The 14,318-nt window shown below is 34.9% G+C and overlaps 1 protein-coding gene across 2 annotated transcripts in view; it reads right to left on the reverse strand.

Annotated features, from left to right (window-relative positions):
• The window catches only part of LOC109096517 (low-density lipoprotein receptor class A domain-containing protein 4-like), an 87,018-nt gene that overhangs the window by 13,592 nt on the left and 59,108 nt on the right, over nt 1-14,318 (reverse strand). Inside the window, exon 1 of one of the 2 annotated variants that reach the window (XM_042745748.1) lies at nt 10,445-11,368. The exons of the other annotated variant lie outside the window; for it this stretch is intronic. Within the exon in view, the coding sequence (XP_042601682.1) occupies nt 10,445-10,568 (124 nt within the window). The 5' untranslated portion in view covers nt 10,569-11,368. Of the gene's footprint in view, nt 1-10,444; nt 11,369-14,318 lie in introns of those variants that run through there. 2 annotated transcript variants of the gene reach the window in all.

A 14,318-nucleotide genomic window follows, 5' to 3' on the forward strand; every position in this document is an offset into this window, starting at 1 on the left:
CACATTGATTTAAATAGGATAATCTTGTACCATAATTATATAAAAATGCAAAGAAAAAGAAAACATATTCCATTCATTGTTGTTGACAACATGAAGTGCATAAATCATTAATGAAATCAAATAATTAAATCATAAAAATTTAAAAATTTAAATAAATAATTTGAAAATAACATTAATCAAAATAAAATGTATATTTTATTTTGTTTACCTGCATGTCATGTGACCATTAACCAACATCAGAGAACCATGAACATCCAAATGTGATACTTAATCATTAAAATATTTATTTTCAAATTTCAGGGGTACTTCAAGTAGATATTTTAGGTGAAATAATATATTTCTTGATAATTTACTGCAATTGAGTGAACAATATGTAATAATGTAATCAATAAAAAGTAACTGTAGACTGATTCTGAGTATTTTATAATTTAACTGAATCTAATTAAGTGTAATTAATTTTTGGAATTTTATTATGTTATGTGTAGTCTCATTACTATTAAAACATGTAATATTGGTTAAGGGTTTGCAGTTACTTCACTGCACTCTTTAGCCATAACTATATTGACAATACAGGATGTCCTCTCATATCCTTTTGGTTAAGTATCCATACGGATAAATGATATTGACAGGTAAAAACAACACATTAATTGTCTGGTTGTTCACTTATGGCCCAGTGTGGAAATCAATATTCGATTCCATAACTGTACTTGACAAGCCATTTGCTGGATAGTTTGTAAAAAGAGTTGTGCTGCATGTTGTTGGGACAGGGAAAATACTCATATTTATATCCATTTATATATCAAAATGTAATTCTTGATACCTGCCAATTGTAAGTTAACAGAGAACATTTAATGGCCATTAATAAATCCTACTACCATGAAACTACCATGTATTCTGCATTATTTTTAATGGAAATATATTTTTGTCTTTGAAACAATTTAGCTGTGTTTTCAACAAACCGCACAGGACACTTGCATCATAAACCAGCCTCACTTTCTCAGTAAAACTGCACCGGTCATAACAATGTGAAGACAGACAGTGAATTCGTTACTCATATTTTCATTTTGGTGGTTTAATGTGAGAAATATTTTGAATGCATTTCATCACAAGTTTTGGAGGAAGAAACAATGTTGAATTTTAACCAACATTAATTTGGCAGTTAAGTTTTGGACCCTGTTTATATATAACACAACATCTGGGCAGCATCATATACAATATGATAGTCCTAAAAAGATCTGTTTCAATAAAATGTATATAGTTGGATAATACAAATGACAAGGGCAATTTAAGTGCTAATTTTTCCCAGACATGCCAACTGCTTATTTTTATTTTGATAAGATACATTTCAATGTATTTTTTAGTGTAAAATAATGCTCCCCATTCTCTCAGTTTGAACTGAATGAGGGTCAGGACACATCCCTCCCCCAATTTCAGCCACAAGAAACACAACAACAAAGCTATAATGTGATGAGGGTTTAATGTTTGTAAATAATAAACTCTAGAATGCCACGTGGAAATAATATTCAGTAATACCGCAATGCAATATGCAATCATTTTGTGTATGTGCAAAATGAGTACAACTGAGAATATTACAATGACTTAAATGCATGCTTTATTTCCTCAATTACATTTCCAAAAACCTAGCTTTACGATCCTCTCAATAATTTGTGCATCATTCAAAAATAATGTCCCTGTTGTTACATCTCAATTACATTTCCAAAAACCTAGCTTTACGATCCAAAAACCTAGCCCTGTTGTTACATTAATCATGTAAAAAAACAAACATATATATTACTAAATACAGCTATTTATTACCATGTATTGTTATTTTGGCGCATATTAATAATAATTCTTCCTTAAGTTAATTTAGTAAAAAATAATGTGAAAAATATGCCTTTGATTATTTTTATTAAGATTTTGCTAATTGTTTTCTTACTGTGAAACAATCACAGCACAAATCCAAGCATCACTGTGTGCCGTGAAATATAGGCTAAACCTAAACTATTCAAATTATTAAATAATCCTTCATGTTTTAGCAGGTTCTGTTCGAGTAATTGCCAATGCAGAACAGAGTGTTTTTATATTTAAATCAGGCAGCCTGCACTCCACGAGGACGAGCACCATGAATGAGAAGCTAAGGGTTACGGCAGAGACCTTCTGACCTTTCAACCCTGAGAGGGGGGTAGGAGGGCTGCTGTCTGAGAGCAGGACCCAGTGCATGCATGCCTGATGAGAGGGGATGGGTGTGAGACACACAGTCTGATAACATCACGTCTGATCTGATTCTGTTGCGTCTGCTGTCTGCTCCGCTGTCTCTTTTGCCCCGAGCACCAATGCACCATTTTACAACAACAACAAAAAAAAGGCAGCGGAAGGGAGGCCAGACGCTGTGTGTGTTATGCGGACAGATCGTTTACATTCCTGGGTAAAAGCTAAACAGCTAAACGCAGCTTTAGATAGGTCTGCCACGACTGCTCTGAAAACCACATGCAGGATTTTTTAAATCCAGTGTCTATGTCTGCATTAAACTTATGTTTTTCTTCTATAAACTTCTTTTTCTTGTATGTTCTGTTTTTGCATTCAGACAATTAAGGGTTATAAAGCTAACCACACAGACACACACACACACACACACACAAAATCCTGATCATGTGCATTTAAATGTTTTGCACATGTTATCTTACTGTACATTGTTTGTTTGTTTTTTTTAAAAAGAAATCTGACCTAAAATCTATTTTAGAAACTTACAATCTATTATTTTATTTAATTTTTTTTTGTTACCAGTAAAAGCCAATAAATGTACTAATATTTGCCTATTTTGACCAATAACCAAAACATATGCTACTTTTTAAATCTAATTAAAACAATGAAATAAACTGCAAATATACTGTACACCAAGGCTGCATTTATTTGGTCAAATATACAGTACAAATAGTCATGTGAGATATTATTACAATTTAAAATGACTGTTTTCTATGTGAATATATTTTAAAATGTATTTATTTCTGTGATCAAAGCTGAATTTTCAGCATCATTACTCCAGGCTTCAGTGTCACATGATCCTTCAGAAATCATTCTAATATACTGATTTGCTTTTTTTCAACAATTATTTTCATCAAGTATTATTATCAATGTTAAAAACAGTTGTGCTGCTTAATAATTTGCTGTTGAATCCATGAGTTTTTTTTTTTCAGGATTTATCAACCTTAACTTTTGAACAGTAGTGTATTTTTAGTGATTTCTGAGAAAATATAGTTTAAAATAGGAGCTCATTTCTAATTTCTAATAACTCTCTTGATATTATATTGGATATTGAAAATCCTGTAGCAGTAGTTTAGGAGATCAGAAACTGCATTTATATGCACTATACATTTATTAACCACTGTAATATGTGACCTTGGATCACAAAACTAGTCATAAGGGTCAATTTTTCGAAATTGAATTTTATACATCATCTGAAAGCTGAATAAATAAGCTTTCCATTGATATATGGTTTGTTGGGACAATATTTGGCCGAGATGAAACTATTTTAAAATCTGGAATCTAAGGGTGCAAAAAAATCAAGATATTGAGAAAATCACCTTTAAAGTTGTCTAAATGAAGTTCTTAGCAATGCATATTACTAATCAAAAATTTCATTTGAATATATTTACAGAAGGAAATGTACAAAATATCTTCACGGAACATGATCTTTATTTAATATCCTAATGTTTTTTGGCATAAAAGAAAAATTTATCATTTTGACCCATACAATGTATTGTTGGCTATTGCTACAAATATACCTGTGCTACTAAAAAAAAAACAACAACACACAACTGCCACTGTGTTGTGCCTAAAGGAAACGACCTCCAAATAAAAAGGGCTGACATCAGAGTCTGGTCCTCTGGTTACACAAAAGCCAAACACAGGCGAGAGACGTGCACCCTTAAACCCTATCCATTATCAGCACACCCCCATCAGACAGCATGGATACATACATGTGTCTGTCCACATACGACCCTTACAAAAAACACTACCCCCTCCCCGCAAACCCCCAGCAATCCAATCTACCAATCTCCTCTGAGCCCAGTTCCCGGGGCCCGCCGAGAGTCCCAGAGGCAGACACAAAGGAGGGGACCATGGCCAATGTCAAGGCTGGCTGACTGCTGCGGGTGAGGCTCAGCTGCTGCTGTCAGAGGGCAAAGCTCATCGCTGGCAGGAGCGGAGGGTGACACCCCGAGCTGCCCACTCTTTGCTTTCCAAAGACACCCGGAATACCGTGGTGAAACGACCCAACAACACTCACATAAACACACAAAAAGAGGCTGACTTTGAGCCGAATTAGCCAAATTTGTGCAAAATGAAAAAAAAAATAGTAACTAGAGAGATTGCATTGAAATGGATAAGTCCTATGTAAGTGTATCAAAAGTAGTGATTCAGTTTGTTCAAGTGGTTCATGTGAATAAATCAACATAAAAAACAATTCACAGATTTAGGTCTTCTTTTTTAGTTAAGTTTTTAGTTAGATACTACGTTATGTGTTGGTTATACAAATTAGAGGACAATTTAGTTTTCTTTTTATTTATTTACTTAGTGTAATGAAGTTTAATATTGTTAGTGCCCCAATTGAGATGTAAAAAGCCTTAATGTTGTGTGGCAGAAAAATAAGGTTCTGATTAAATTATAGATTTGTTGTTGTATATTGCAGTGTTGAAAAGAAAGCTTCAATTTACATGTAAAGGTGTACAATTTTACTCAGAAGTAGTCAATTTCAAGTAATGCATTGAATAAAACATGAAATTTTGAAGTAGAAAGACTGAAATATACTTTCTTGTAAAATGTACTCAAATACATATTTTTTTTTCACAGTGTAGTGACCTTTTTAATTAGTATAAAGTAGCTTGTCAGTAGTTCTTCGAACTACTTATAATTATCAGCAGCTTGTAGTTTGGAAAGCTACTGTTTCAAAGTAGCTTCCTGCCAGTCACAAAGACAGACGATTTTCAGTTGCAGTCCAAGAGACACATTTCATTAGCCCAGCATTGTTATCTCGGGGGGGTGGGGGGATGTTGGATCTTTGGCAGGTTTAATGATCTGACGGAAATGGAATGGTGCGTTCTAGTGTGTTTCATTTTAGTAGTGTTGTAAAAGATGCATCTAGTTACCCCTCAGCGGGCCGACCCACCCCCTGTGTGCCTTAAAACCTTTTTGACATGACACCGAGCACACACACCCTCCTCGGAGCGAGAGCAGGCCATACAAAGATTAGCAGGAGGGGTTGACAGCTGACCTCCGGTGTGACCTCATCACACTCGCTCACAGACGCACACACACTGCACGTGCGTTAGGTGCATTAGGTTATTGGATGGAGCGCTGTTATGGCCGGGCTGGGCCTGTAAAGTCCGGGGTTACTGGGGCAGGGGTGTGACCTTGAGTCTACCCTCGGAGCCACGCTGGAGAGGAAGAGCAGAACAGAGCATGCATATTGTATTGGACAGAGCACTAGGGCCCACGGGGTCGTTTGACAGACACCTCTCTAACAAGGCAATTACTGATCACACACAATGTGAACCACTACCACACGTTCTCCGCAACTTCACTTAGTCAAGAACCAGGAGGGAGTAATAATGAATGAAAATAAAATGTTGCAACGATAAATGGTGACCATAAACCAGCATTGGAGAATATTAACAGTTTTTAATGTTATTGATAGGCCAATATTTGGTAAATGTGCAGATAATATAAAATTGTTTTGAAGAGTAAATTTGCATATAATATGTCAAATTATAAACTGGAGCTTTCAGGATGAAATGGTTAAAAAACTCTGTAAAAGTATATACTTAAAATATCAATTTATACTGTTAACAGTTATAAAAAAAAAATCGATTGATAAATTTTAACAGTAACAAACAAAAAACGGACTATATTAAAATGTTTTAATTAACAAGCCTAATGAATTGTACATTTAGTGTAAACTTTATGATTTTTGTAATAACTGAATATTCGTCAAATTTACCAAAATGTATAATGAATGTTGCACAGTTTAATGGTGATCATAAACCAGCACTGAATTATTAGCTTTTGCTTTCTTTCTTTTTTTTTTTCTTTTATATTTTGTTGCATGTAGTATAGAAAATTATAAATTGGAGCTTTCATGACAAGAAAACTGTATATTAAAAATATATAATATCAACCAATGTACTTTTATCAGTTACAAGGGAAAATATATTAATAAAGTTTAAAAGTATACTGAGCAAATCTGGTATTTGAAATTTGTACGTAGTACTGTACATGTTAAAAGTGTTAAGCAATTATTAAATTTTTCTACACTATATGACAATGCTTTAATTCATTTTTGTAATAAATGATATTTAAATCTACACTTTTACAATATAATCATTTTTTTAAGTTGCAGATTAAATGAACATTACTGGCGTATGTTTAAAATACTTTAATTTTCTCTTCAAAATGTCAAGTTTAATTTAATGTGTTGCTTGCCATTTCTTTGTAACTATTTGTGGAATTTACTAGCAATTTCTGAGTGTGAATTGTTTGTACACCAATTTTTGTCAGTGTATCTAAAAAAAAAAAAAAAAAAACATTATAGATGTAACAGCCAACATACCGGTTATCAGTTATAACAAAAACATGTGATATTGCCCAAATTTGGCTATTCATGCAAAAATGAGGCTATTACCATAATCCTTGCACTAAAAGCAACTTCAATGCCAAGATATATAACTTTACTTGCCTAAGCTGACTGTATCACCTTTAATGACATTTTAAAACATGCTACGTTAAGCTTAAAAACACAACAGCCTTCCACGCTCAACTTTTACTACCATGTTTCTAAAGGCAGCATCTGTAATAAATAGTTAACAACACAGACAGAACCTCCGGCCTCTGACAATAAACACTCTACTCTTGTGTCCCGTCTCAGGCCTCACCCTCCGGCCCGGGCCAAGCTTCGGCCCGCCAGTGGAAAATAAAAAAGGTGCCAAACTGATGCAGAGATCAGATATTGACAAGGATGGTGTTTTTGTCCCCTGCGTATTCGTTACATACGAGCTGCGACGCACTAGTGAGCCGAATGCCAGTCCAATATCCTGTTTCTCCATTCTGGTGCTCGACTTTGGCCACTGCCCCACTGGAAATGGATTACACTAACCCTGTGTGTGCAGCCATTTGCGAGCTAGAAAGAAAGACGCAATGCCTGTGCATTTCTTTTGCCGTGCAGCACAGCTAGCAATGCAACAGTGCCGTTCCACACGGTGCACTATTAATAGCCAGGTTCTGTTTTCACTGGAAATAGCTGTATGGTGTAAGGCCTTTGTCAGATAAGATAAGCAGCCTTTCGCTCGCAAAACCTCAGATGCAGACTGTGCCTAAAACAGCAGACAGAACAATAGCTAATTCGAGGTCAGACCTGGAAAAGACGAGAGGGAAGGAAACTCCTAGAATCCTATAACATACACATGCATGTAAATGCATGAATGCTAAAGCTAATACGCCACTGATTATACAGGCAAGTTTGGAATGCTGAGCCCTGAAAGGACTGTCCTTTTTGAGATATGGTGTGTGTCTGCTGTGTCACTGGCTCCCCCAGTTTTCCAGTCCTGAATGCAGCCAGCACTGCAGTAGAATCTGAGCGCCAAGTCACCAGGCATTCCACTGTCTGCACGACGGCCCGTCCCGAACACCACAGCACAGACACGGAAACCCACAATGCACTCTCACCCTCACGTGCCCACACATGCACACACACACACTCATATATACAGTATAGGATTGGTATGCTTTATCATTCAGGAACAAGGAACACACAATTTGTGCCAAGACCACCCATCAAGCATGAGTAGGGAAAATAAATCCTAACAAATTACAAAAATAAAAGTGAATTTATTGAAAACTGTCAAGAATGAGTATGGGTCATAGTTCTTCTCCAAATCAAATGCATGAAATAATTATATTTTGTTTAAAGAAATTAAAGTAGATTTTAGGACCATTCAATTTGTTTGCATTGTGACATTTTCATCAAAAATGAATGGTCTTAATGCAAATAAGAAACAGTTTAATTTATGTAGATTTTTTAAAAATTGTATTACAGTGCTGAGAATTTTCCAGTGTTGCACATTTCCAGAGCTCTCAGAAGCAGATGTCGTCATAGTTGGCTAAATTTCTATAGTAGTAAATGGAAAATAAATAATAATAAAGTTATGTAATTTTTGTGTTCACATTTGCTAGTTAAGTATCCATGACAGTGTTTTTATGACTTTGCAAAAGAGGAAAAAATATATAGAATAATAACAGAAGAGAAAAAGAAGTCAAATTTGCACTAATTCCCTCAGCAATTGTGTTAGAAACACTCGCACACAGCACAAAGTAATAGAACAAAAATGTACATTAATGTTTTTTAAATAAAAATATATAAGTCTAAAGTAAAACAGCCTTTCTGATTTGGGATTATAAAAATTTATTGGGGATTGTCATAAAAATATGCCAAATTTCATCTGGCCAATATAAAGAATGCTAAATTCTTAATGTACTTTAAATTCTTTATTCAAAAAAATAATATCACTTTTTTTCAGGGTGAAAAGTCAATTGTTTTCATGAGATTCACCTATCTATCAACCCATCTTATTTCTCTAAGCTCCATTTTTTTTTTCAAAACACACAAACCTTTTGCCATTTTTCCCTGATTCTTTCTTATGCAGTCCTCACTTGCCCAAGGACACTGCATATGCATCATACATCTTACAGAACAGAAATCAATTCAAGTTCATGAGCAAATGAAAAGTTTCTGGGTCAAGACATCAGTGCTGTCTACCAGGGGGCTTTGAGAAGAGGGATGATTCTTTTATATGAAGGTTTACTTTTAATAATTCATCCCATTTGCGGCAGAAATAGCCAGTGCGAGTACTGATTATGACAGGCCCTTTTGTCCTCTGTGGATTCAGACAGCCCAGAGTCTGAGTAAGATAGTCTGGGCTGAAGTGGGGGAAGGGTTGACTGACTGGCTGCCCGCTCCAGACTGCAGTGAACCAATTCCCAGCAATAACGCCAGCGGACGTACACACATCTTTGAGATCTACACACTTTACCCCGCAGCTTTCATGTTATAGTTACAACAACAAGACGCAATTGCAAACAGATCCACAAAGTAATATCACATGAACTACATGCAATTCACATGTTTAGTATAAATGCTAATGAAAAATGTGATTGATCATTAACTACATTAATGGTGAGAATAAACGCATCTGGACAACGAGAGGTGTGTTTGTCTGGGAACCATGTAGAAGGAATAGAGTTAAAGAATGTGTGCACTATGGCAAGCTGGTTTAACATTTGTACTGGTAAACTATTTTTACATTATTACCAAGTGACTACTTTTAATAGTAACTATTCATTATATATCAATACTTATTCTAACAATGCTAAGTATCTGTAAAAATAGTTACTAGTATCAATAACAGTTATTCTGGTGTGAATTCAATAGATATTAGTGCCTATTTATTACACACCAGTGCGTAAGCCAAATTAACTACACTTTTAATTAAATAATATGAGAAAAAAATGAATTTCAACTGAACTGTAAAGTAGCCATTCTGACCAATCTAAATACAAATGACAAGTTAAAAAGCAACAGTACATAATAAATTACTAAATGCAACTAGCTTCTTTAAATACTAGTGTCTCTTAAATCGGTGCTAGTGGCTAATAAATAACTACTGGTCCCTGATTGAAAGGATACTAATCACTGTTGCATCAGCTACTAGTAATTAAGAAAAAAAAGCATATGTAACATAAGATGCTAGTTAGTTTTAAGGAATAAATGTTAAATCGACTTGCCATACTGTGCGCAGCCCCCACAGCAACACCAGCAATATTCAACTGATGCATTGAGTTGTGTTCCAGTGCCAAACACTCCCAGATGCCCAAGTCATCAGCGACACTCGTTTGTATTAATATATTTAATTGCTCAAACGGTTTAAAATACGATAGAGACTCATCAAAAAGTCGTTTCTGACGAACACGTCTTATTTGGGGGCGCTGAACGAATAGTTGATTACGCCACAACCAAATTCTATGGGTGTGCAAGTGAGATAATGACAAATAACAGTGAAATACTGCAATAATTCGACCTGAGAATGACATTCACATTCAGACGAATCTTTAATACGTTCGCGTTTGGCATATTCGCACCGCTTGGTGCCATAATAACGGATTCGGAAGTGCTACAGTTACATTTGATACATTTTCGAATGCGGACCGAATTAAATGATTGAATCTCAAACTGTTATGTTATCACCAGGCTGAATCGAGTACGGTGAACATCACGGGTTTAAAACATTCTATTTGTACTCGCTCCGCTTTCGAAAATGGACCAAATGTAACAGTTTCGGGAGAAGCGTTCCATTCCCTCCGCATTCAAAAACGGCTGAGAAAAACACGCCCTACTTACATATATCCATTCCCTGTGGCTGGGATAGGGTGCAGTTGCAGGAGCATGTGTCATTGGAGTTGGCGTTGTTGTTGTTGTTATTGTTGTTGCTGGAGCTGCTGTCCGGGACCGTGATGTTTCGCATGGGGGCTCGGGGAAGTGACGGGACGGGGGGGAAGAGAGCCGCCGGCCGCGGCCCTCACATGAACTAAGGAACACTTCCACAGCAGAGTCTCATGCCATTCTCGCGACTCTTCGACGCATTTTCTGCTGCTAGACTACGGTAAATACGTTCCCCGCATCTTGACGGTCTTTTCCACTCGCTTTCATTCAGAAGAATGGCTTTCTGTGACGGTCTCAGGCTCACAGCCCACCTCCTCCTGCGCCTCCCTCCTCCTCCGAGAGGGGAGCAGCTCCAGACAGACAGACAGGAGCGGTGGGAGGGGAGACTGGCGCTGACAATGGCGGTGGAGAGAGAGGGAGAGAGAGAGAGAGTTTGCTTTACCCTCAATGGGAGTGTGTGTGTGTGTTAGAGGTGGTTAGAATTACACACACACACTCATTAGTGCCAGCCACTACCAATCAAGGCAGGCATTGAAGAGGCTTTAACCTTGGGCTGACCCCACAGTCTAGCAGATATTCAGCAGATGTGTCAGACACCCCCCTTCTTTCCCAAACTGTCTGCGGTCTATAAATATATCCGGGGTGGTTTGGTGTGGGGAATGTCCGGCTGAGTGGGCAAAGTGAAGTAGACTGAGTTTGTGAAACTCAGTGCACCCCCAAAAGTATTTGAACACTTAAGCTGCACTTAATTTGTGAATTTAATGGCACTGCATTACAAAATATCACACCGAGGGTCATCTGCAAATACGATTATAGAGCTTTTATGACAACCAATCACCTCACTGATGTCACGGTGCTTTTTGGATGCAGCAGTTCTCCTGCAGAGAAACTACTAGTAATGTTTGACAACCGGTATAGGACTGAAAACTTAATTCTGAAAATTTATATTAAGCTTGAAAATCTTAAGTTTAAAATAAGTGTCATAGGCTTTAATATTTTTCAAGTTCGTTATATTTTTGGGCCAAGCACATATTTCATTCTAAAATCTAGAATTATCTTATATATAAAAAGCCAATTTTAGAACTATTTATTTGTAATTAATATTTTTGTGATTATATTCATGACAATTTAAGCATTTGGGTACTTGACTCAGATTCTAATTTCTGTAATGTTTAAATTATTATTATTATTATTATTAATATTTTATTTAATCTTATTTAAATCAAACTGTTTATCAGTGTTCTTATAGTATTATATATATGTTTAATTAGCTTTTATTTTTATATTTTACCTTTAATTTTTTTTTTTTTTTACGTTTTAGTAATTTTAGTACTTCAACTTCAACTTATTTTATTTCAGTTAGTTGCCACGGCAACATTTCTAAATTTGTTTAAAGCTTCAGATTTTTTAAATATATAAGTTAATTTAATATGATTTTATATATGTATTTTGTTTTGTTTTTTTAAGTTTATTTAAATTTTTTATGATTGCTGATTTGAATTTTTACAAATATATTACAGTAAATAATAATCACTACTGAGAATAATGAGAATTGCAAAAATTCTAAAGATGTGTATTTTAGATGTGTAAAAGTGAAAATTAGATTTTTCTATTGTTAATTTTGACTTTGATGTAAAATGTAACCCAGACATGTTTTTGAGACCCTAACACAACTGGCCAATGTTCTAACTCTAAATGAAATAAGGAAACACACACTATCTGCGTGAAAAGACAAAACAAAGAAATGTTTATGTCTCAGAAACAAAGGACATGAGGCCTAATTCAGTCATGTTTACAAAGATGAAACATTTACGCCATTTAACTGTTGTCGTTTTTAAGAACTGTTTGTCAGACTGGAAAGCTAAAATTGGCTTGTTATGTCTGAAACTGAAAGAGATGCAGGTTTTGCTTTAGTGCCCTCTGGCGGCCTCTGAGCTCATGGCACCACTGCATTGCTTTGAACGTGAAAGGAGTGACCAGTGTTTTTGGCCTACTTTCGCCTGTGACCTCTCACTGATGGTTTGAAGTGTTCCAGGCCGAGTTGTCCGATAAGACAGTCTGCGGTTAGACAAGCTTTCCCTGTACCAGCCGGTCACGGTAAGGTCAGACAGATAAGAAGTGTTTATGACAACCTCTGAATTTTAAAAAAGAAATGTTACTGGGTGACATAACTATAAAACTTAGAAAAACTTACATTTCATTCTATGTTGCATGACTTGTTAGCCAGAGAAAAATAAGTCTGATAATTAGATACATGATTTATGGTGTAATTAATGTCCAAAGCGCAAATGATTGCATGTCATAAGTTTATAATTGTGCAAACACCTAAGTATGAGAAATCGAGATGCCTTAACAAGCACAACACATGACAGTAACATCAAAGAAAATGAAAGGAAAACTGGAAACTTTTACATTAAATCACATGGCACAGACTTCATAGTTACCTAATACTAATTAAGCTTTCTTACAATATCAGCTAACACCACAGACGACTCCTTTCAGTGCCTGTCAGTGTCTTTAGGGATGACTCATAGAGTCTGTTGCTGGAGGCCAAGCTTCTTTCAGCTGAGACGCAGACACATCCGTCTGGCTCCGTCACAGCACCTGTGATTGCTCAGGTGGAAGTCTAAATCACACTGCCTTCAGCCATCACATCAGCAGAGATCAACATCACAGTGAGACCAAGCGCTGCACCATGTCTGATGTCTAGCCAAACAAGTAAACGTGCCGTATATTCACGGAAGCAGACGGGAACTTCAGACTGATGTATTACACTACTGTATGTATCTGGACAATATCGTTGGGAATAAGACAAACTGAACTAACTGAAGCAAGATCACTTCTACAAATACAGAACCTACAAAAACAGATATACTAGAGAGAACATTTCATTGACATTTTTGAATTAAACTGATTCTAATTAAGAGATAAACTCGTTAAATTTACAGTAAAAACCGTAGGTTAAAATCTATTATTAGGAATATTTTTTCAGGCATTGTAAAAATGCTACAGTAAAATGTGTTAATTGGTAAACTGTAAATGGTTTTACATTATATATGTATATATATATATATATATATATATATATATATATATATATATATATATATATATATAAATATATATATATATATATATATATATATATATATATATATATATATATATATATATATATATATATTTGAAATTTTACTATAAAATACTTATTTTATTTATTGTATTTCAAATAGCTTGGTCTTAGTATTATTACATTGTAGTTACATAGTATAGTTACATTGTAACTGCTTCTTTATTATGAAATATAGGCCAATATGTGATCCTGTAATACCTGAAACCTTGTCTCTGTATTTTTTACTATAAATTAAACAGTACAATAAACTTCAGGTAAAAAACAAAATAAAAAACTTCACATCTACATCACAAACCTTTAACAATAAGTAATAACCTGTTCTTTAACTAAACTCTAAATATTATCATAAATAATAAAACTATGTAGAAAGATTATAACCAAAATTGTCATAAATTATAAGATGACTCATACTTTTTCCTAAAAAAAAAAAAATTAAAAAAAGAAATAAATATATTTTACTGTGATATAGAGGTATGTCAATTCTGACATTGACAATTTTATTAGTAGAATATTTTACAGTAAAATTGCATGTATTAATTCATTCTTAAATTTTAACAGAAATAATTTAATATTTTTATTATTAGATTTTAAGTAAAAACGTTAATTAATAAAGACAGTAAATCAATTTGATGTTTTACTGTGGTTTTACTGTGTCTATGAGGCCATTTTTAAAAAATTTCCAACAAGAATAGTGAAACG

The sequence above is a fragment of the Cyprinus carpio genome, chromosome B19 (genome assembly GCF_018340385.1).
Source record: "Cyprinus carpio isolate SPL01 chromosome B19, ASM1834038v1, whole genome shotgun sequence".
Taxonomy (NCBI): Eukaryota; Metazoa; Chordata; class Actinopteri; order Cypriniformes; family Cyprinidae; genus Cyprinus; species Cyprinus carpio.